Below are 24,119 nucleotides of genomic sequence, written 5' to 3'. Positions count from 1 at the left end.
AATTTCCTGAAATGATAAAAGAAACACACCATAAGTCTTTATCATCCCAGAGGGATAAAACAAAACAAACTGTACCTAAGCACATCACAGTCCAACTGTCAAAAACTAAGGGTAAAATGGAAAATCTCTTTTGTTTTTTAAGGTTATTTATTTATTTTGAGAGAGAGAGGGAGAAAGAGTACAAGTGGGGGAGGGCCAGAGAGAGAGGGAAGAGAGAGAATCCCAAGCAGGCTCCCTGCTGTCAGCACAGAGCCTGATGCAGGGCTCGAACTCATGAACTGTGAGCTCATGACCTGACCCAAACCAAGAGTTGGACACTAAACCGAATGAGCCACCCAGGCGCCCCAAGATAAAACTGAAAATCTTAAGCACAAGTGGAGGAAAAAGACACATTATGTTCAGATGAATAACAATGAGACTGACATCTCAGAAACAGAAGACAAAGGCATCCTATAAATGCAGAAATGAATAAAATGCTCAGCATAGAGGTCTATATTTGGCAAAAAAATATCCTTCAAAAACCAAGGTGAAATAAAGACATTATCAGAAAGACAAATGAAGTGAATTTGTCGCCGTCACTCCTGCACTACATGAAATGATAAAACAAGCTGCTTCGGCTGAAGGGAAAAGACATCAGAGACAATCCCAGACCTGTAGGAAGGAATACAGATACCTGTATATACAGATATTTGTATAAACATAAAGCAGTATTTTATGTGCATACACACATGCATACTCAAGTTACTTTAAGAAGTCAATACCGTTTAAAGTAAAAATAACAAATATTTGGGGTTAAAACTGTATGTAAAAGTGAGCTATAAGACAAGGACCACACGGGTGGGAGGATGTAAATTGAATTATGCTGAAGAAAGTTACTATGTTGTTCATGAATAAATATTACTTGAAGACATAGGTGATAAGTTAATGGTGCATACTGTAGTCGCCAGGCTAAGCAATAAACAAAATAACACAAAAGTAGAGCTTAAAAGTCAATAATACTCAAAATGCTCAACCTACACGAAGTACAACAAATCTCATTAGGATAATGAAAAATCCACACACAAACGTACTAGAATAAGATCTTAAAAATAGCTAGTCCAAAACACACAAATTTACTTTAGATGTCTGACAAATTAAAAGGTGGGTTTTCAATAGTATAATATAGTGAATGCTTTCAATGTTTTAAAACAGAAGAACTTCCAACCAAGAGTTGTACACACAGTGAAAAAGTTCATTTATATTTCAGAAAAACCAAAGTGAGAATTTTCCACCAGCAGATCCTCACTAAAACAAGGAAACAACCAGAATAAAAACAATAATTATAAGGGCACTGGGGTGGCTCAGTCGGTTAAGTGGCCGACTTCAGCTCAGGTCGTGATCTCAGTTTGTGAATTCGAGCTCCACGTCGGGCTCTGTGTTAACAGCTCAGAGCCTGGAGCCTGCTTCAGATTCTGTGTCTCCCCATCTCTGCCCCTTCGCTGCTCATGGCTCTGTCCCTCCCTCTCTCAAATGTTTAAATAAACATTAAATTTTTTTTAAAAAAAACAGTAATTATAAAGGATGTTTGCAAAGAGAAAAATTTATGCCAACACAACTTTAGGGATAAAAAAGATCTAATTTGACCAAAATGGCTATGAACAAATAAAAAAATACAGTATCTGCAGAAAATGAACTTTTCTAAGAGTTGGTTGTGATGACTGTACTCAAAGTTACTTCAAAAAACAAAAAGGCTCGCTAGTCATTTGTGCTGTCCCAAACTGACCGTTCAACTCAGCAATTAGTTACAGAGCCTAACACAGGGGAAACACTGTAGCACCGTCGAGTGAATTCTGGATCAGGAGAATGGCACATAGATACACATTCAAAACTGACAGAAGCAGAACTGTAGAGTAGGTAAGTTTGGTTTCGTTTGGGTTTTTTTTGAGCTTCCTCCTACATTATTTCTCCCTCTTTCCAAAGCCTCGTTCTCCCACTATCATGCCCAAAAGCTACGATTTTTAGTTAGTAACAGATAATGTCTACATAGGGGGGGTGCCTGGGTGGCTCAGTCGGTTGAGCATCTGACTTTGGCTCAGGTCATGATTTCACAGTTCGTGAGTTCAAACCCCGCATCAGGTTCCACGCTGACAGTGGGGTTCTCTGTCTCTGTCTCTCTCTCTCCCTGCCCCTCCCTAGCTTGCTCACTCTGTCTCAGAATACATAACAAACTTAAAAAAAAGAATCCAATACCAACAAGCCCTGTGTAATAACTGGCTGTAAAATGTTTGGGGCACTGGGTGGCTCCGTCAGTTAAGTGGCCAACTCTTGGTTTTGGCTCAGGTCATGACCGCACGGTTCATGGGTTCAAGTCCTGCATCAGGCTCCACACTGAAGCTGGGGGCCTGCTTGGGATTCTCCCTCTCTCCCTCTCTCTCTGCCCCTCCCCTGCTCATGCTGTCTCTGTCTCTCTCAAAATAAACAAACTTAAAAAAACTTCAGCTTAAAAAAAAAAAAGATTGGGGCGCCTGGGTGGCTCAGTCAGTTGGGCGACCGACTTTGGCTCAGGTCATGATCTCACAGTCTGTGAGTTCGAGCCCCGCATCGGGCTCTGTGCTGACAGCTCACAGCCTGGAGCCTGTTTCAGATTCTGTGTCTCTGTCTCTCTCTGACCCTCCCCCCTTCATGCTCTCTCTCTGTCTCAAAAATAAATAAACATTAAAAAAAAAAAAAAAGATAATGTCTGTTCAAAAAATTTATGATACAGTAGAAATACCATGTCAGAAGTTGGGCTGTGATAGTTATGTAAGACTGACTATGTCAAGTGCTTACCAAAGGGCTGGGAATTTAAAACAAAGATATGGTTACCACAGAACTCAGCATTCATTTTTCTCTGGGTAATGAATGGTGAGAGGAGATTAAGGTGGGGCACACAGGGGCTTCCAAGATACTAGTAATAGTCATTTCTTAAGCCAGATAGGGGATACAACTGTGTTTCATTAATATTCCCTAAATTTTACATATACATTATGCACATTGTTTTGAATGACTTTTAAATAAATAAATAAAATTGAAATTCAGTGTTTCTCCAGCCCACAAGGTCCTACATATTCTAGCCCCTCCTACGTCTTTGATTTTACCTCTAGGTCATTCTTCCCTAGGTTGCCTCTAGCTTCAATGTCTTGAATACTGTTTCTGGAACACGCCTCAAGGTGCTCGTATTTATTGTTCTTCCTATCTAGAATGCTCTTCCCCTAGAATTCTACTTGGTTCCCTTATTTAATTTAGGACATTTCTCAAATATTACTTTTTAAAAAAAAATTTTTTTTTAATGTTTATTTTTGAGACAGAGGGAGACAGAGCGTGAACAGGGGAGCGGCAGAGAGAGAGGGAGACACAGAATCTGAAACAGGCTCCAGCTCTGAGCCTTCAGCACAGAGCCCGACGCGGGGCTCGAACTCACGGACCGTGAGATCGTGACCTGAGCCGAAGTCGGCCGCTTAACCGACTGAGCCACCCAGGCGCCCCTCAAATATTACTTTTTAGAACTGCGTTCCCCAATCAACTTATCCCCTGTTCCTCACTTCTCTGTATCATGCTGTCCTTGTAACTGCTTGTTTACCTCTGAGCATATACACGAGGAATATCACTCAAATGCTGACACATATAGAAAATATATCACATTTATTCTTATCCCCGCCAATCTCCTCAGAAAAATCTTATATATTACAAGTTGTCTGCTTCACAGCGGAGGATACAAGTTTTCCAAAATTCTAAGTTTCACTTGAAACCTCAACTTTTTTTTTTTAATTTTTTTTTAATGTTTATTTATTTTTGAGACAGAGAGAGACAGAGCATGAATGGGGGAGGGTCAGAGAGAGAGGGAGACACAGAATCCGAAACAGGCTCCAGGCTGTGAGCTGTCAGCACAGAGCCCGACGCGGGGCTCGAACTCACGGACCGTGAGATCATGGCCTGAGCCGGAGTCGGACGCTTAACCGACTGAGCCACCCAGGCGCCCTGAAACCTTAACTTTTAACATTGGCAATAAATACCAAGAGTCATTTTCCTTGAAGTGACAGGCTCACTTCAGCCATTTTTGGGAAAATGGTAAATACTTCTCCGAATGACTATAGTTTGTCTGACAGTTGCTCTTTCAAGCAAAAAAGGTGGCTAGGAGAGCTCACAAATCAGTTGCACAAGTGCTTTTCCTAAATGACCAACCATCATTCCTCAGTATGCAGCAAAAAGAACTGTATGTGCACTTCCCATTTGATCATACTGAATAGTAAAAAGGGGTGTGTTTGGGGGGTGCGCCTGGGTGGCTCAGTTGGGTGTCCGACTTTGGCTCAGGTAAGGATCTCACAGTTCATGAGTACGAGCCCCACATTGGGCCCTGTGCTGACAGCTCAGAGCCTGGAGTCTTCTTCGTTTGGATTCTGTGTCTTCCTCTGTATCTGCCCCTCCCCCACTTGCACTGTCTCTCTCTTTCCAAAATGAATATTAAAAAAAAAAAAAGATGGGTATTCGGGGGGTCAAAATGTAATAAGATTAGTTACTTTTACTGTTTCATCAAGGCTGTCCTTAAGTGAAGGTGAATTTTTTACTGTTGAGTACACTGTTGAATACAGTCACCTGCTATCATTGTCTCATTCATGTCCAACAGCAATCTATTCACCACTGCTTTTACACCATCAGTGTAAAAGGCAATTTGCATCTTCGTATTGGGTTCTGACCTGATACACTCCTTTGAAAAGGTCTTGGGGAAGCCAGGGGTCTGCATTCTGGAACTGCTGTGTTATTCAAACAGTATTTTCCCTGAAGGTGATTTTTAACTATTTCCACTTTTCTAGTTTAATATATGGGCTCTTTTTCATAAAACTCACTGAAAATACACACACACACACACACAAACAGGGCTAAATAAATGACTCACCTGATACTTGTTCATTTTCTGCTGCTCTTGGGAAAGGATAGAAACTATGAAGCCAGAACAGGGAAAGGTGGAAGACAGAAGTCTTAAGAGACCTTATCTTGCCGCTCAGGAATCACCTGTGAGAAATTTCCATACATTTTAGTCAAACATATACCCCTAGGAAAATATCCCTTTGAGCCATGAGAAGGAATAGAAAGGGGCATGATAAAGGAATACCCACCTGTCCATTGGTGACTCTGATACAACCTCGATGAATCTGGGAAATTTTTGAGTGAATCTAAACATTTCTTTCCTACTAGCTGTTTTGCAAATTATGTACCCATTTACTAAATAATACAAAAGAATTGAAAACTTAAACATCCAATAAGAGCAAGTTAGGCAAAATGTATAACACATATCCAAAGTGTGGATCCCTATGTTGGCATTACAAATGATGTTGAAAAGCACTGATAAAGAAGTGTTTGTTACATAACAATTGTTCCTATTAATATTATAGACCCCACGAAGTTAGAAAGTCTTCAGAGCTCTCAAAAATTAACATGTCTCTTCTCCCTAAATTGCAGTTTCTCAAAAATCACTTCTCTAAGACACCAGTTTTGACTTAAGCATGGTGCAGTGGACCTGGAGACTTTGGTTCCGTGCTAGTCTCTGGCATTAACAAACCTAGTGACTTCGTTTCAGTGGTATTATATTTAATGTGAGGAGGGATTAGATCTAATTTTGAAACTTTCACGTACCATTTTGATTCTGTAAATTTTCACTCAGTGCCACAAATCCCGACAGTACCCTGGAATTCACTGTCCCCTCCAAGCCTGGGCTGGGCCAAGGGTAAAATTTAATTAGGCCTCGAAGAATTATGACAGGGACACAAATCTAACTTCTAAAATAACAATTTGACACCATAAATCCCAGAACAGGCGCTTGATGTAGGTAAGCAAAAGGTAACTAGATGCCATAATGCTGAGATAGCAGAAAGCTCTTCCCGATGGCCTGATGCTTACAAAATGCCTAATAATAAGCCCAGATACACCAGCCAGAGGCATTATGATAGCACCTTAATAACACGGAGCAAGGATGAAATTCCAGTTTTTGTCTTTTTAACAAAGTGTGTCCCATCCCCCCTCTAGAAAGTAGTCTCCGGCTTGGAGAGGATTCCCAGCTTCTCCAATAATATGTAAGATTCAGGGCTCAATTTACATGTGTAACAGTCCTCTGAGAATACAAATAGGTTGGAGAATGAGGGAAGGGCCTCAATTATCCTTTTGACACAAGGGTTCTGAGGAAACCTCAAGAATTTTTGTTAATTGAACACTAGGTTAGGTCCATTACACTCCACAGTTATGCTGAGGGACAATTATTGTACTAAATACAGCCCAAGGCTGTAGGAAACCGCATGAACCAAAGAGTAAATAAAACTAATTTACCCACCCCCGTCACCGTTAACGCTGAGTAAACCAATCAATTTCCGACCTTTCGTACTCCTGTTTATTAAAATGGAGGTGGTTAATGCCGATTCAAAGGATGGTCATGATGATTATGATTAAATGAGCCAAGAATGAAAAGAACAGCATACCTCGGTAATAATAAAAGCAGCTCACCTTTATTGAGTCCTTATCAAACTTTATATATACGGCCCTATTTAATACAGCAAACAACCCCAGTAGTTAGTGTGGTTATTTTACAGATGAATGTCCGAGTCGTACCCAGGTCATCCTGCCCAGTTAAGTGGCGGGCACCGGACGCGCGCAGGTCCCCCGGGCTGACACCGCCGCGGCGCCGACAGCCACGCCAGCAGCCACGCCAGCGCGGACGCGGCGGGCCCGGGGTCCACGTCACAACAGCCGTTCCCCCCGCGTCCCTCCCCGCTGCTCCCGCGCCCCAGGCCAACTCGGGCCGCCCGGCTCCGCAGGTCGAGAGCCAGGCTTCTGGGGAGGGGCGGCAGGTGGACAACGGGCTTCCCCGCCAAGCCCCCTGCCCGGCCCCCTCCCCAGTCCTCGGAGGCCAGCCGGGCGCTCAGAGGGGGGCGGCGCCTTCCAAGTTTTCCGACTCGTCGCAGTCGCGGAGACCCGGCTTCCCCCCGCCCCCGGCCTCGCACCCGCAGAGAGGCCTCCGACACACCTGCAGGGGCTCGGCCACCGCTCCCGGCCCGCGCAGGTTCCAGGCCCCGCCCTCTGCCGCACCGCGGAGACCTGCAGGCCCCGGAGTCCTATCCCGCCCTGGGGCAAGAGACAGAAGATGGCGACTATCAAAAGGAGGTGGAATTGCGCATGCCCCAAAGCCCCGCGCGCCTCACTCTGGAACTACGCTTCCCAGAAGCCTCGATCGCAACTCCATTTTGGATGACATATGATAATATGGCCTGGCCTCCTCCAGCCGCCGGAGCGCTGCTGGGATTTTCGGGACGCTCCCCCCGTGATTACTCACAGTGACAGCTGGTGACAAGTGGCAGCCTGCAGTCAGGGGGCTTGAAAACAGATAACTACCCGGAAGCGGTGCGAATATTGATCAAGTACTTGGAACCAAGTACAACAATACATTCAAATAATGTCCACTAACATCTGACTTTTAGGAATGCTAGTTTTCAAAATTATGCAAATGACACGTGAAATTTGTAATAAGGAGAAAATACGTATAGGCTAAAACAGAAAACTAGTACCACACATACCATTGCCCAAAAGAAAGAAAAGTTTAATGTGAGTGCACAGTCTGAGATTTTTTTTTTTTACTCATTTTATGCTAATAGTATAAAATAACTCCTTTCACTAGGGAATATGCACTGAATATGCAGTGATTTCCTGGTCAGTTACATTATGACATTAACTTAGTTTTGTGCCAACAGAAATGAATTTCCATGCAGTGTAATGACAAAAAAAATTTTTTTTGGTAAGATTAACTTTAAAACCTAAAATCCATGTAGACAAAATATACATTTGAGAATGTGTATATTATGTATACATACACACATAGCTGGCTCGCAGGGTGGAGCAACTGGATGTGGGAGTCCCAAACAGACCAGGTTCAGCCACCAATTGCTGAGAAAATCCAAAGGCAGAGAGACCAGCGGTAGTGAAACAAGAAAGGAATTTACTTTTAGTGAGGCTAACACTGGGAAGACAGCGGACTAGCATCTCAAAGACTGTCCCCCAAGTGCTAAAAATCCTTCCAGGTTTATTTTTCAAAATGTGGGGCAAAGGATGGTGGGTACTGCAGGGAGGCAGTGAGAGTCGAATGATCATTGTCTTGGAGTCAAACATGGGTGGGGTCTTGCAGGCTCAGGGTAGGCCTTATTCCTTAAAAGGGTACTGTCAGGTTTGGGGGGGGGGGGGTGGATGCTTGGTCCTCAGGGTCCTCCACCTGAGCCATAAGACCAGTTGGAAAGAAGGATGCGACTGGAAAATCTGAGGTTAAAATGGAGGCAGCCCAAGTCCTCTTTCATATACCCCAGTGTTCTGGATGGGAGGTGTTGGAAAAATAATTAAAAATAAAGGGTCATCTTAATTCTGCCTAAACGAGTGATTTCAGATTTTGGCCTGCAGAACCATGGATGTAGTTACTATTTACCAATGAAGGATAATTCACCCATAGATATACAAGTATTTTTACACAATAAATGTATCATTTTTATTTACTGTTATATTTTATAACTATATATATATATATATATATATATTTCTTTTTTTGTAACTGTTTTATATATCAAAGTACCTGCCTTATTCTCAAGAGAGTCTGTGGTGGTCACTCCCACAAGCGATGGACACACACAAATATACAAGTCATACAGAAATAACCTCTTTAACAAAAATGCATACACCCAGACTCACTGACACAATAAATACACTTACATAGCCTGACTGGAATGATGTCTATTTGAGTCCTTACCTTGTGACAGACACTGTCATATCTCCATGAATACATACATACGTTTCATAGATTGCACCATGTTACTGGCGTGTGTGTTGTTTGTTATTTTTTATTTCAGAATATATTTTGAATATCCCTTGTATGATTTAGTATACTTCTACTTTATCACATTTATTTTTTTTAAGTTTATGTATTATTTTGAGAGAGACAGAGTCTGAGCAGGGGAGGGGCAGAGGGAGAGAGAGGGAGACAGAGAATCTTAAGCAGAGTACTCATGGTTCCATGCACAGAGCCCGAAATGGGGCTTGAACCCACAAAACTGTAAGATCATGACCTGAACCGAAATCAAGTGTCAGATGCTTAACCAACTGAGCCACCCAGGTGCCCCCACTTTATTACATTTAAAGGCTGCTGCTTGTTATTGTACTTCATGGATTAGCATATTTACCATAAAATCTACTGAATATTTGTATCGACTCAACTAAACTGTGAAGGACATTCTTTATATAAATCTTTGAATTATATTAGCATATAGCCCAATAAGCGGAATTACTCGAGTGAATTATTGCTTATTTAAAATCTTTTTTATTAAAGTATGCATATATTTTCTGGCTTATTTAAAAAAATATTGCGTCCTTAATTTAGAAAAGTTATTTTCCTTTTCTTCAATTTCGAGACAAACTCTGCTTGGTAGAGATGTTATTTTTTTACTGTATTGCTGGATTCCATTTTTTAACATTTTAATTAAATCCCCTATTCACAAGAACTGATCACTGATACATGCTTTCCTATTAGTTTTGTGTCTAAATGATACTCCCAGTTCTTTTTACTTTTGCAATCTTTTATTGAAGTTTCTATTTTCAATCACAGAAAAAAGGGAGCACTCACATACCATTGTCTATATTGGACAAATTTCACCTTTTGCCGTATTTGCTTTATCTTATGTTTGCTGAAGTATTTTAAAGTAAGTTAGGTATATTTCACTCCTTAATACTTCAGTATGTATCTCTAAAACTAAGTACATTCTTTAATAGCGCATCTATACTCAAATTCCCATAATTGTCCGCAAATGTCTTTTAAAGATTTTTTTTTCCAAAACTAGGACGCAGTAAAGGACCACAAATTAGTAGTTCTATGTAGGGCCAGAACCACAGACCTGCCATAGTAACAATCCCCATACCCTTTGAATGGGATAGGTTTATTTACATTTTTATTTACAGGAATGCACGCGAAGGATTATGGTAGACGTAGTCTTGAATTTTATTTGCTTACCCAGCAGTACTTGCGCCCTAGCCGTGGAGAGTGCTGCGCAGGCGCAGCTCCGCCATCTTCCTGGTACCCCTCCTACGCCTACAGGTTTAGCGAAGCCCTAGATTCCGTTTCCAGATTTCCCAATAACTCTCAAGGTCCTGGTTGCCCACCTTCCTAACAGCAGAGGTTAGAGCGTGGGCCGGGTGGGAAGCGGCGTTGACCCGCGGTGGGGAGGAGCGGGACCCCAGACAGCGGGCAGGGGCGTCTAGGTCCGGACCATTAGCTTGGGTTCGAATGGCCCCCCAGCTCTAAGAGGGTGGTTCTGCCGGTGCGTCCGCGGGACGGGGTGGGGGGCGTGCGCATGCGTGAGGGTGCGCTCTGCTTGCGTGGAGAGCCCCGTGACTTTTGAACTTGGCTGACAGCTCTGTAACAAGTGCCGTGAACGTCATCACCTTTGTTTTTGTCCTCAGTGGCCCCAGTATCTAGAGGGACAAGAAGTTCTAAGAGGTGCGGATTTGGGGTCCTGGGTGAAGGTCCCAAATATGAATTTGCCTCCTAATCCTGTATCCTAATTTCTAAAGAACCTGTGGGTTCTTGTGAGGTTAAAGACCTGGGTCTCCAGAAACAAATCGCATCCTGAAGAGACCCTTGGGACTTTTGATCCCTCCCCAGAGTTTCAGTCCCAGAAAGGGGTAGATCCTGGAACTGCAGGGCATAGCGTAGGCATTTTTTGTTTTCCTGTTGCGTAAGGTGCCACTGTAACCGAACTAACCTGAGTTCACTCCTTGGCGAGTGACAGATGCAAACTACACCAGGTCGAGTCGTACAAAGGAAAATTTGCAGCAGATAAGGAGCTCATGAGGCATAACTTTCAAAGCCTTGACTCCCTGAGTAAGGTTGAAGGGGTTCCTTTTATTTAGGGTTAGGATGAATATTTAGAAAGGGGATCTTTGTCATTGTATTGTAGATGGAGTAAGGTCCTGCAGTCGCCTTAAGGCAACCTACCTATACTCACACACATTCTGTGTTATGTAAATGGTACTCCTATTTGAACCAAGATGTTAGTATTTTAATATGGTGGTTGCCGCACTTCTAGAGGTCACTCCATGATCCCGCCTGCTCAGGGTTAAGCTCAAAGTGGTCCTGGCGGTGTTGGGGCAGTTGGTATTGGGGCAGTCGCTATCCCTTGACAGGTGATTCCAATTTCCATTTGCCTGCGTTTAGAGAAGCCGGAAAGAGCTTAAGGAAAAATGTGGGACAGAGATTGGTGAGTACAAGCTGGTGAACAGTAAAGGTTAGGTGTTAGGGTCTAGCAGGTGACAAATCCCTCCTCTAGTTTTTTTTTGTTTTTTTGTTTTTTTTTTTTCCTCTTCATTCTTGAGGGGCACAGGGCAAAGGCCCATCTTCTGTAGTTGTTTCCTGGTGGACATGGGCTTGGTCATTAGGATTGTTAGTGGAGTAGAATTTTCCCTTAGCTCATTTTAGATATGTCTGTGGATCACCAGGTTTAACCTCAAACTACTCATATATTTGTGTTATGACCGTCTGTAATTTTTGGCCTTCATGAATTTGCGTATGAATTGTACCAGCCAGTTAACTGTGCAAGGTCCAAACAGCAGTAAGAGCAGTCGGATTATTAGTGGCCACAAGAAAAGGTGATCAACAAATTAAGGTATACATACCATGGGTGTCCTGGGTGTGCACAGGCTTTGCAGGCTCTACTAAGGTAAAGCCAGTTAACCAGTTTTGGGCTCCAGGAGACTAGGGTCCATTCCCTGTATTACTTCGTGATTTACTGGATCTCAGGCCCTCATCCTCAGTGCCTTGGGTGGCAAATAAAGCAGTTCCCAAACCCCCTAGGTCTGGCCAGTCCTGTTCATGCTCTCCATTTGATTTTTCCATGTCCCAGCAGTACTGTGATATTTCTTTTCTGCACACTAATGGGTTTTGTTTGGAGAGCAATCATCATTAACGTCAAAGGTAAAAGGAACTATAGTTGTTGGGACTTGGCTGTCATTCCCTATCTCAGGAGTATACTTGTAGCATGGCTTTTGCTTTGAGGTGGAATTTAAGTATCATGTTATCCTCTCTGCATCATTAATAACTGGAGTAAGGTGGACACTTCGAATTGCCCTGTGGGAATGGCTTAGTTGTATAGCTATGGAAGGGGGGTTTTCAAAGGATTTAGGGGAGCTCATAATGAAGTTAATGTTATGGTCATTTTTTATCGGGTGGAACACAGGCCATACGGTTCTTTAGTTTGTTTCCGTTTGCTATGATCCTTCTTATATCTACTAGAGAATTTCGCTCCCAGGGATGCTTCTCTGTGTTTATGGCTTTTGACATCTCTAGCATATTGGTGACAAGAACTAATATTAAGAGGGTATTCATTATAAAAATCAGAACAAAGTAGATTGGGCTAGATCATTAATAATCACGGAGATAATGATGGTCTATTATGGGACCTGACAGCAAACAATACAGGCTGAAGAAAAAAAAATTATTTAGAGTTGGGAAGCCTTTTTCTTTTCTTTTTTAAGTTTATTTATTTTAGAGAGCGAGTGAGCGAGGGGTAGAGAGAAGGAGAGAGGGAGGGAGAGAGAATCCATGCGGGCTCTGCACTGTCAGTGTGGAGCCTGAAGTGGGCTGGAGCTCACCCGAAGCGGGGCTCAAATTCTCAAACTATGAGAGCACAACCTGAGCCGAAGTTGGTCGCTTATCCGACTCAGCCTCCCAGATGCCCGGAGAACTCTTATTCTTTGAGGCTGCACTTATCTTGTGTTTCTGGAACAGAAGTTTCAGGCCCTCGAGTGGTTCACTGGAGTCTCTGTTGTCATCTGGCACTGGTAGCGTCTCCTTCTGGGTCTCTGGTGCAGATGCCTTCTTTACCATGGTAGATCTAAGGTACGACTCCCTCTAATTTTAAGGAGGGGTGTGTGGTTCATAGTACTGGGTAGGGCCCTGTCCATATAGGGTATAGGTGATTCTGAGGTGCCCCACTTTTCCAAGTTTGAGGTACACCCAGTCCCCAGGGTAAAGCTTGATCTCATTGGCTAGAGGGAGGCCAAAATTCCCGTATTTGTTGAGCATGTCCATCACCTGTCGGGGATTAAGTATATGCTTAGTGTCTACAGAAACCTCTGGGTCTGGAGGTAAAAAAAAATCAGAACCTTTTGGGAAGGGCCTCTTGTAAGTCATTTCAAATGGGCTGAGCTTTAGTTTGCCCTTTGGGGCAGCTCTCATTCTGGTGAGAGCTATTGGTAGTATCTTTAGCCAGTTTTCCTGTGTTTCCTGGCATAACTTTGCCAGGGTGTTTTTCGGGGTTCTGTCAGCACATTCTGTCTTCCTAGAAGACTCAAGTCTCCAAGCAGATTGTCACCTCCACTTGATATTTAAGGTCTTGGCTATCTCAGAAATAATTATTGATGTAAACGTTGACCCGTTATTACTTTGGATTGACCTTGGCAATCCAAATCGAGGAATTATCTCTTATTACGGCCTTTCTTATTTCATTAGCTTTTTCTTTCCTACAGGAAAAGGCGTCAGTCCATCCAGTGAATGTATCTATAAACTCCAAAAGGCATTTAAACCCTCCAGGGGCCATTGGCATTACAGTGAAGTCTGCTTGCCACGCCTCCCCTGGTATTGTCCCCCAGATTTGAGTTGCTCTAACCAGAGGGAGTACCTAAGGTCTGGTTTGTACATTTTGTGCAGCAATAGGCACATTGGTTTGTTATTTTCTCAATAATTTCTTTCACCTTCAGGATGCTCATGATCTTTATTAACCACAGGTATAAAGCTCCTTTACCATAATGGGTTGAGTCGTGTGCACTCTTAGGGAGGCCCCAGGCAGTCAGCTTGGGTACCCAGATTCTTCCATTGTTATTTATCATCCACCCTCTGATTAAGAGACCATTGGTAGCCCAATTTTAAGCCTCCTCTATCTCCTGGGGGTAGGTGGAGAAAACTTATTTAGTGATAGAGACAGAATTAGAGCTAGCTGCAAAATCTCCCTACTTGGCAACCCTTTTTGCGGCTGCATCAGCCAAATTATTTCCCTTTGTTATCTCTGAATTTCCCTTTGGATGGGTTCTACAATGAACCACTGCCGCTTCTTTAGGCTTCTGTACAGCTTCAAGCCGCCTGTACATTTCCTTGCCATATTGAATTTCTCTGTGGTTGCTGTAGTCCTCTTTCCCTGCATGTGGCTCCATGGACATGCATTATAGAGAAGGCATATTTAGAATCAGTGTAAATGGTTAACACCTTGTCTTTACCCAACTGGAATGCTCTGGTTAGTGCGGTTACTGCTGCTGCCGTTTGGGCTGAGGTGCCTGGGCCCAGGCCTTTAGCTTCTCTAGGAGGGTTTAAGGGTACTACTGCATATCCTGCCTTCCTAGTCCATTTTGTGTAAAACTGATTTCTTCTGCACTGGATAGACGGGTTCACTCTTGAGATCTTTGTGGCTAGAGTAAACTTGATCAAACACTTATGGACAATCATGGATAATCATCATCAGGGAGTAGGGTGGCTGGATTTAAGATGTGACATGGCCTCAGTTGTGTCTGGGGGGCATCTCTCAGCATGGCCTGATATCATAGCACTCTGTTTTGGGACAGCCACTGATACATCCCTTGCTTTCCAGTAAAGTAGAAACCTGGTGTGGGGTCCGAACAGCCATAGGTTGGCACGTAGTTTTTCTTCTTTTATCAAGATACACTGCTACAGCTCTTAGGCAAGGGGGCCAACCCTTGGCCATCATGTCCAATTGCTTAGAAAAATATGCCACTGCTCTTTTTACAGGCCCCAGCATTTGTTTTAATATCCCTACAGTTGCCTCTCATTAACATGCAAATCAAATGGCTTAAGATCTGGCAGCGTGAAGGCTGGAGCCTTCCTAAGCAGGGCTTTAAGTTTATTGAAGTCTTGGCCCCAGGACTTATCACTTGCAGATGAATCTGTTTCAGATCCCCAAAGCTTATTACTAAGAGGTTTTGCACTCATCCCCAAAGCAGGACTCCAAACACAGCAAAAGCCAGCCATTCCCAAAGACTTATGCGGTTGTTTGCGGGTTTTTGGTGGGGCTAGCTGACATACTACCGTTTTTCTCTCTTGGAGGAGGCTTCGCTGTCATCTTGAACTAAACCCCAAGTACTGTAATATTTGCTGTTATTCAGTAAGTTGGTCAGTAGAGTACAGAGATTGGGTACTATAGGATGTATGTCTCAAACAGCTTCATTGACAGCTCTGAGGTCTTGAATAAATCTGTATTCCCTACTTCTGGCTTTTTAATAGGTAAAATTGGGGTGTTACCTAGGGATCTACATGGCCTAATCAACCCCTGTGTTAAGAAGATCCCTTGTATAGCATCTGGTTTTAAAGGGTATTGCCTTACCTGGGGCCGGCAATCTAGCTGTCTCAATTTTACTTTTACAGATGGGGCGTTAATGGCATGCCCCCACCTGCCCTTACACCCAGACTTTTCCAGTTGACTTGGCTTAAGGTTTTTTTGGGGGGTGGTGGTGGTGGGGATTTTCTCTCTTTTAAATACTGGCATATGTTGTAATAATGCCATGAATTCGGTTCCTTGGTATCTAGGGAGTTGAATTTATAATTTGCCCTGTCCTGAACTTAGAGTGACCCCTGTTTTGGCTAAAATATCTCATCCTAAAAGAAGAATGGGACATTCTGGCACAGATAGAAAACAGCGTTTTAACATGTTTTGTCTTATTTCACAAGTCAAAGCCTCTAAAAACTTTGGTATCTCCTTTTCCCGAGACTCCTTTTATATTACAGTTTTTGTTAGAAAGGCTACCCTTCTGGGTGTTCAGTACAGAGAAAGTAGCTCCGGAATCAAGTAAAAATTCAACTAGCTCTCCTCCTATTGGTAAGGTCACCTGGGACTCCTCGTAGGAGATGAGGATCTAATGGTCCAAGACCAGCTGGGGAGCCCCATGGCCCTCTCATACCTTCAGTGAGGGACAAGTGAACTGATTCAGCTTTGTGCTTCTTCCTTTCTTTCCAAGAGCAGTCTGAGCAATCCTGTTTCCAGTACCCTTCCTGCTTACAGTGTGCACATTGATTGGACCCCAACTTTGTTTCTGGTCTCTTGGTCCCGCGGAGGGGGCTGGGAGCACTCACCCTTGGGGTGTCTTTCCTTCTCTTCCTGTAGGCCAGAGAGCTACCATCAAAGGAGACCTTGCTTTCTCATTTTCTGGTCTTAACGTCTTCCATCACATTCTTTCTATTGAACACCTCGAAAGCTAGTTCTAGAAGCTGAGGGGTTAGTTTTGAGACTCACTGCCAAATTCTGGAGTTTCCTTTGAATGTCTGGAGCAGGATGAGGTATGAACTAGGTTATTAAGGACCATATAAACTATGCTGAGTCTCGGGGTCCCAGTTTGTATTTCATCTTGAGCAATTTTGCAGCCTTTCCGTAAAGGCTAATGGATTCTCATCTGTCCCGTGTTGAATCTCCCTTAAATTTAAGGGACCAATTTATACGAGATATGCTTATCTCCTTCATAGCTTTTTATAAATATAATTTATTGTCAAATTGGCTTACATACAACACCCAGTGCTCATCCCAACAAGTGCCCTCCTCAATGCCCATCACCCATTTTCCCTTCTCCCCCAGCCCCCATCAACCCTGTTTGTTCTCAGTATTTAAGAGTCTCTTATGGTTTGCCTGCCTCCCTCCCTCTCTGCTTGTAACTTTTTCTTTTTTCTTTCTTTCTTTTTTTTTTGTCCCTTCCCTTCTCCCATGGTCTTCTGTTAAGTGTCTCAAGATCCACATATGAGTGAAAACATAGGATATCTGTCTTTCTCTGACTGACTTATTTCACTTAGCATAATATCCTCCAGTTCCATCCACGTTGCTGCAAATGGCATGATTTTATTCTTCCTCATTGCCAAGTAGTATTCCATTGTATATATAAACCACATCTTCTTTAACCATTCATTAGTTGATGGACATTTACGCTCTTTCCATAATTTGGCTATTGTTGAAAGTGCTGCTATAAACATTGGGGTACCTGTGCCCCTATGCACCAGCACTCCTCCATAGCTTTTAAGAAAAGCCCTGATATGCCCTAAACTTTGTCTCCCATCATGGGAGTGGGGATCCCACTCAGGGTCAGCTCTTACCACTGCTGCCTCGTTCAGTCTTCGAGGATTTGATCCTGGCTGATTATCAGCTTCTTGTCTGGCTTATGCTAACAAAGCAAATTTCTTGTTAAGACGGTGGTTAGCAAAGCTTGAATATCTGCCTACATTGGATTGTTGGTAGAAAAGACATCCTGCATTAACTTTGTAAATTAATCAGGTCAGCCCATAGCCCTTTAGTGTGTGCCTTCCAGTAATACAGGTCTGAGGTAAAAAATGGAATGTGGACATTAGAGAGACTCCTGTCTCTTTCAGACTCCCATCTGTCTCTGTCTGTCTCAATGGAAACATCCCATCCCTGGCTTAAAATTGATCCCTAGTCTGGTAGTGCTATCTGGCAAAGGAGGATAAAGGGATACAGGAGACATAGGGGAAGGTTTGAGGATGTTAGTCAAGGTTTAAGGGCTGGTGCTTATAAAACTGGGGGAGCCAAGGCCTGAGTACCAGAGGAATAAGGCAGAGGCTGATTACGATCTAACGACTTGGAGGAGATGGCAATCTGGGCAAAGATTCCCTGACTTTAGGTTTTCTGGAGCAGGTCTTCTCCATCAGAGAATATAGGAAGCATTTTTAGGGTTTTAGGTTCAACCGTCATTTTCCAAATCTTAGAATTCCTTTGCAACCCCACATTTTGATACAATGCCATAAAACACTGACCATATGAAATCTCTTCCCATTTTCTCTCTTTTACAGAATAAGCTCAGAAGAAAGTCCTATGTTTTCAGGTTAAGGGAGGGTATTTGAATAAATGCTTTCCATTTCTGGAGGTTATAGCCCAACGGCCTCTCCTTCAGAATAGAATTCATCCCTCCCATATTCTGGGATTCTTTCTTAGGGTTTCATCTTACCCTCCACAAAGTAATTTATAATGGTTAGTGGTGACACAAATGCCACACAACCTCACCCACAATATGTATGAGACTCGGTTGACTTAAAACCAGGCTCACAAGGAGAGAAAGTTAATGCTAAGGCGTCTAAGTGGGTGTGGGTAGTTGTGCCTTACAGAGTAGCGGCTGGGGCACAGGCTGCCTCTTCCATCCCCTCAGTGTCCAGGTGGTCCCAAAGGATTTATTGGCAGAGTGACTCAGGGAGAACCTGGTTTAGATTCAATAACTCAAGGCACACTTCCCTTTTTAAGAGGAAAAACAGAGCAGTACAGGTGTCCCCAACAGACAGATCAAACAGGTCAAACGGGTAAGATGGAGATATCCTTTACCATGACTGATTCTAGACTAGTCTCAGTTGGGCCACTTTTTCGTTTGCGAGGCTGAGGCACTCAGTCTCTGAGTGGCCAGGTCTTGTCCTGTGCCACTCAGGGATGTCTGCACCTGACTGTAATTGAGTGTTCAGTCCCCCAGAGTGTTTACTGGAGAGGCCCTGTTCTTAACTGACTGCCGGCCTGCCAGGCTTTGTGAGACAACTCCAAGAAGATACTCTTCTAGTCACACCATAGGATCCATACCACCTACCTACCTCTGTGGAGAGATTTCAGAGCAAGGGGCTCAGAGCAGCCACAGTTCCTTCAAGGGGTCAGCAGCATCAGTCCAGAGGCACAGACCGCACAAAGGGAGAGTCCCCTCCAAGAATTCCTCTCCCAGTCCCCAGTGTGGATGCGTGAGCCTGGATGAACCGCTGCCAACTGCTCCATCGGTGGGGTACCAGGTAAGCAGACGGCAGGACCTCAGAAGGACAACAGTCCCATCTGCATTGCCAGATTTGTAACCCAAGTAACAAGAGTTTGCTCCTTGGTGTGTCCCAGATAGAAACTACATCAGGTGGAGTTGTTGCACAAAGAGGGTCATGGGAAGTGACTTCCAAAACCTGACTCCCCGAGCAAGGGTGAATGGGTTCCTCTGTTTAGGAATAGGATGAATATTTAGATAGGGAAGCCTTGTCCGCCACAGCTCACACACACACACTCTCACTCTCTCACTCTCTCGCACGCGCACGTACTTTCACTTTAATAAACTTTCCCACTGTGTTGTGTCTGTCCTTGAGTTCTTTCTTGTGATGAGACCAAGAACCTTTGGTGACATCTTTGGGAGGGCTCTGGGGTCAAGGCTCCATGGCCCAGGATCTCCCCAGTTCACCCAGCAGCAATTTCTATATACCCCATGTTAATTTTCCCTATTTTTAACATCTTACATAAGTGTGGTACATTTGTCCCAATTAATAAGCCAATAAAGTCTGTATTTTCTCATATTTTCTCAGTTTTTCTGTAATATTCTTTGTTCTGTGTTCCTTTCTAGGATACTGTACTACATTTAGTAGTCTTATCTGCTTAAGAGCCTCATGGCTGTGATCAGTTTCAAAACTCTCACTTCCTAATTAATTTCCTTCCTTTTACTCATATCTCAGTTCTCTAGGCTATTTATCTATCAGTATGGTAAAAATACTATATTTCTTCCCAACTGTATGCAGTGACATCATGTGGGTAGTTTGAAATTGGCCATGGCAGGAGTATTTATGCCTCCAAAATGGGCAAAAAAGTCAGAGCTTTTTTAAAAAAAATTTTTATTTATTTTTTTGAGAGCCTGTTATTAGATATTTTCCTCTGTTGGCACTACGTCTATGTGGCCGTCTCTTTTCAGGAGCCAATAGGACAGTGTCCCATAGGAAGGCATTTTACCCACTGGTGTACAGAATATTTGTAGGCAGGTAAATCCAGGAGCTGTAGGGGAGGCAAGATGTAGGGGAGTCATTTATGACTCATCTCTGTTTTGTTATTTCTCAGTTGTATCTGCACAGGACTCTATGCTTTTGTAAGAACGGCAGAAAATGGACAAATCCCAGGTGAGTTGTTTTTTATTATTATTTCCTACTTTGTTTACATTAGATCTTCTGAATAAGGTATAACCATTAAGACGTAAATGTAGAAATAGGTACATGTCAACTTAGGAGGAAATATGGAGTAGCAGATTAGTAGCAGAGCTAAGGGCACAGTGTGGCAGTAACCTTCAAGTGCTTGAAGTTTCTATGCTGAGCTCTACATTTGTCTTGGATAGCAGTAGCAACCAACTATAGGAAGTAGCAAACATTATTACAGGAGTGCAATGAAAATAAGAATAAACCATAATGATTCTTAATGGGACATAAAGACTGTCCTGAAACTGAAGTCTGAGAACATGGTAGAAAGAGAGGACATATTGCCAAAGCATAGCTGGTTTAGATTATCAAGAGATCATACTACTCAGATCTAAACAATGAGCTGTTCATGGTCCACTCAAATCTGGGATAAAACCTTCTAGTATCTTGAGAAGTGATGAAGGGCAATAGAAATAATTTACTGTAACTCTTCATGAAAATGGTTTTGGTTTTTGTTTAGAATTTCATGTGCTGGTTTTCAGCAGGAAGTTCAAATTATATTCCCTGGAAAATATTTCTGCACATCATGTTTCCATTTTAACCCATTGCATGCAATTTTGGTTCTTTCCCACCACCTGCCTGAATTTGTTCTGGTGAAAATTCACCAGTGAATGTGATCTTACTGTTTGGCAACATTTCTTCTTTTTCAATAAAGCATTTAATATTTTAAATTTCCATCTAAGCACTACTTTAATTGCATCTCACAAGTTTTTGTAAGTTGTGTTTTCACCTTGATTCCACGTAAAATATTTTCTATTTCCTTTGAAACTTCTGTTCAACCCTGGGGTTATGTAGAATTGTGTTATTTAATTCGCAAGTAATTGGAGATATCCAGAGATTTTTCTGTTACGGATTTCTAGTTTGGCCAACAAACATAATATGTATGATTTCCTTCCTTGTAATTTCATCGAGATTTGTTTTATGTCCCAGAATACAGTCTATTTTGATGACTATCCCACTTGCGCTTAAAAATAAAAGTATATTCTACAGTTGTGGGGTGGCATGTTTGGTAAATGTCACTTAGGTTTAGTTAAGTGATGGTGTTGTTTAGGTCTTCTGTAGTCTTTCCAATTACCTCTTTACTTCTGTTAATTACTGAGAGAAATATTGAAGTCTCCAACTGTATTACTCTGTTTCTCCTTTCAGTCTTATCAGTGTTTACCTCATATTTTGAAGATCCTTTGATAGGTGATATATATTTGATTTTGTCTGGGAAAATTGACCCTTTATCATTAAAGTAATGTGCCTACTTATCTTTGATAATATCTCATATAGTCTATTTTGTCTGATATTAACATAGCTACTCCAGCTTTCTTTGGATTATTGTTTGTGTTGTATTTCTCCATTTATCTTTTTTTTAAAAAAGTTTTTTTTTTTTTTAAATTTTTTTTTCAACGTTTATTTATTTTTGGGACAGAGACAGGCAGAGCATGAACGGGGAAGGGGCAGAGAGAGAGGGAGACACAGAATCGGAAACAGGCTCCAAACTCTGAGCCATCAGCCCAGAGCCTGACGCGGGGCTCAAACTCATGGACCGCGAGATCGTGACCTGGCTGAAGTCGGATGCTTAACCGACTGCGCCACCCAGGCGCCCTTAAAAAAGTTTTTTAATGTTTATTTATTTTTGAGAGAGAGAGTGAGACAGAGCGTGAGTGGGGTAGGGCCAGAGAGAGGGAGACACAGAATTGGAAGGGGGCTCCCAGCTCTGAGCTGTCAACACAGAGCCCAATGTGGGGCTCAAACCATGAACCGTGAGAACATGACCTGAGCCGAAGTCAGACACCCAACCGACTGAGCCACCCAGGCGCCCCATCCATTTATCTTTAATGTATGTATTTTTATAGGTAAAGTTGAGTTTCTTCTAGACAGTATGTAATTTGTCCTACTTTTTTTAAAATCCAATCTGACAATCTCTTTATCTGGTATGATCAGAATATCCACATTTAAAAATTGATTATTGACATGTAGGTTAAAATCTTCCATTTTGCTAGCTATTTTTCTATTTGTTCTTTATCTTCGTCTTTTTCTTTTCTTGGATTTTAGTTGAGTGTTTTCTATTATTCCATTTTATCCTTGCTATTAACTTATTATTTATACCTCTTTTTTTAAGTTTTAAAATAACCAAGGACTTGGGTGCCTGGGTGGCTCATTTGGTTGAGTGTCTGACTTTGGCTCAGGTCATGATCTCACCTTGAGTTTGAGCCCCGCATCGGGCTCTGTGCTGACAGCTCAGAGCCTGGAGTCTGCTTCAGATTCTGTCTCCTTCTCTCTCTACCCCTCCCCGCCCCTCACTCTCTCTCACTTTCTCTCTCAAAAATAAATAAACATTAAAAAAAATTTTTTTTAAATAGCCAAGGACTTATAACACACATTTTTAATCAGATTTATTAATTTAAACCAAATATTAAACCACATGATGGATATAGTATAATGACCGGACAACAGTATATTTCCCAGTTCTTCCTTCCTGCCCTTTGTGTTATTTTTTACTTTACTTTAACATATTTTATTTTTTACTTTAACCTATGCTATATACACATAGTACAATTCTACTATTTTTCCTTTGGACAGTTTAGCAACCTACAGCCCCCGTGCAACCACCAGTTTGTTTTCCATGTTTATGGGTCTGTTTCTCTCTTTTTTGTTGTTGTTAGGAGTCTTTTTTTTTCTGTTGTTTGCTCGGTTTTTAGATTCTACATGTAAGTGAACTATAAATGAAATTATGTGGTATTTGTCTTTCCCTGTCTGATTTCACTTAGTATAATACTCTCTAGGTTCAACCATGTTATCACAAATATGCAAGCTCTGATTCTTTTTTGTGGCTAAGTAATAATTCCATTGTGTATGTATACTACATCTTTATCCATTCATTTATCAGTGGACACTATTGTTGCTTCCATATCCTGGCAATTGTAAATAAATACGGGAGTGGACATATCTTCTTGAAGTAGTATGTTTGTTTTCTTTGGGGGGATACCCAGTAGTAGAATTACTGGGTTGTATAGTATTTCTATGTTTAATTATTTGAGGAACTTGTAGATTGCTTTGCATAGTATGAAAAACAGGGGCGGCAACGCTTTACTTTCCCACCATTCTGCCCACTTTTTGCTTGGATTATTTAGGGTTTTTTAATGTTTTTAAGAATGCTTTATATATTTTGGATATTAACCCCTTATCAGACATGTCATTTTGCAAATATTTTCTCCCTTTTATTTGGCTGCCTTTTTATCTTGTTGTTGGTTTCCTTCACTGTGCAAACGCTTTTCAGTTTGATGTATTTCTGTTTATTTTTGCTTTTATTTCCTTTGCATAAGGAGATTGATCCAGAAAAGTATTGCTAAAGTTGATATCCAAGATATTACTGCCTGTATTTTCTTTTCAGAGTTTTATGGTTTCAAGTTTTACATTTGGGTCTTTAATCTATTTTGAGATTATTTTTGTCTGTAGTGGTCCAGTTTCTTTCTTTTGCGTGTCGCTGTCCAGTTTTCCCAGCAGCATTTATTGAAGCAGATGTCTTCCCCATTGTATATTCTTGCCTCCATTGTCATAGATGAAGTGGTAGTGTGTGTGTGTGTGTGTGTGTGTGTGTACACATATACACACACAGACATGCACATACACATACAGGTTTATCTCTGGACTCACAGTTCTGTTCCATTGACCTACGTATGTATTTTTGCAACAGTATCATACTGTTTTGATTACTCTGTCTTTGTAGTATTTCTGGAAATTTAGGATTGTGATACTTCCAGCATTGTTCTTTCACGACATTCTTTGGCTATTTGAGATCTTTCTTGGTTCCATACAAATTTTAGGATTTTTTGTTCTAGTTTTGTGAAAAACAGTATTGGCATTTTGATAGGGATTGCAGATCTGTACACTGCATTGCATAGTGTGGACATTTTATTTTAATTTTTTTTAATGTTTATTTTTGAGAGAGAGACAGAGCATGAGAGGGGGAGGGGAAGAGAGAGAGCAAGGGAGACACAGAATCTGAAGCAGGCTCCAGGCTCTGAGCTGTCAGCACAGAGCTCGACGTGGGGCTCGAACTTACAAGCTGTGAGAT

General features: G+C 42.1%; 2 protein-coding genes across 28 annotated transcripts in view; one reads left to right on the top strand and one right to left on the bottom strand.

Moving 5' to 3' along the window:
- The window catches only part of ZNF25 (zinc finger protein 25), a 28,979-nt gene extending 18,738 nt beyond the window's left edge, over window positions 1-10,241 (bottom strand). The window contains exons 1-2 of one of the 4 annotated variants that reach the window (XM_053206986.1): window positions 10,046-10,241; window positions 4,913-5,028 (exon numbers count right to left, since the gene is read on the bottom strand). In XM_053206986.1, coding sequence (XP_053062961.1) covers window positions 4,913-4,927 — 15 coding nt within the window. In that variant the 5' untranslated portion in view covers window positions 4,928-5,028; window positions 10,046-10,241. Of the gene's footprint in view, window positions 1-4,912; window positions 5,029-5,132; window positions 6,692-7,030; window positions 7,167-10,045 lie in introns of those variants that run through there. The other 3 variants (XM_015079059.3, XM_027049894.2, XM_015079060.3) reach the window with 3 other exon arrangements.
- Window positions 10,073-24,119, top strand: part of LOC106980956 (zinc finger protein 25-like) — a 34,999-nt gene continuing 20,952 nt past the window's right edge. For 9 of the 24 annotated variants that reach the window (XM_053206973.1, XM_053206975.1, XM_053206971.1 and 6 more), the window contains exons 1-3: window positions 10,482-12,928; window positions 17,882-18,850; window positions 19,923-19,981. In XM_053206973.1, the coding sequence (XP_053062948.1) occupies window positions 19,967-19,981 (15 nt within the window). In that variant the 5' untranslated portion in view covers window positions 10,482-12,928; window positions 17,882-18,850; window positions 19,923-19,966. Of the gene's footprint in view, window positions 10,211-10,481; window positions 12,929-17,881; window positions 18,851-19,922; window positions 19,982-24,119 lie in introns of those variants that run through there. The other 15 variants (XM_053206966.1, XM_053206962.1, XM_053206955.1 and 12 more) reach the window with 15 other exon arrangements.

This window comes from Acinonyx jubatus, chromosome D2 (assembly GCF_027475565.1).
Source record: "Acinonyx jubatus isolate Ajub_Pintada_27869175 chromosome D2, VMU_Ajub_asm_v1.0, whole genome shotgun sequence".
In the NCBI taxonomy this organism is placed as follows: Eukaryota; Metazoa; Chordata; class Mammalia; order Carnivora; family Felidae; genus Acinonyx; species Acinonyx jubatus.
The sequence above is the reverse complement of the archived record's forward strand: the minus strand, read 5'-3'. Positions and strand labels throughout refer to the sequence as shown.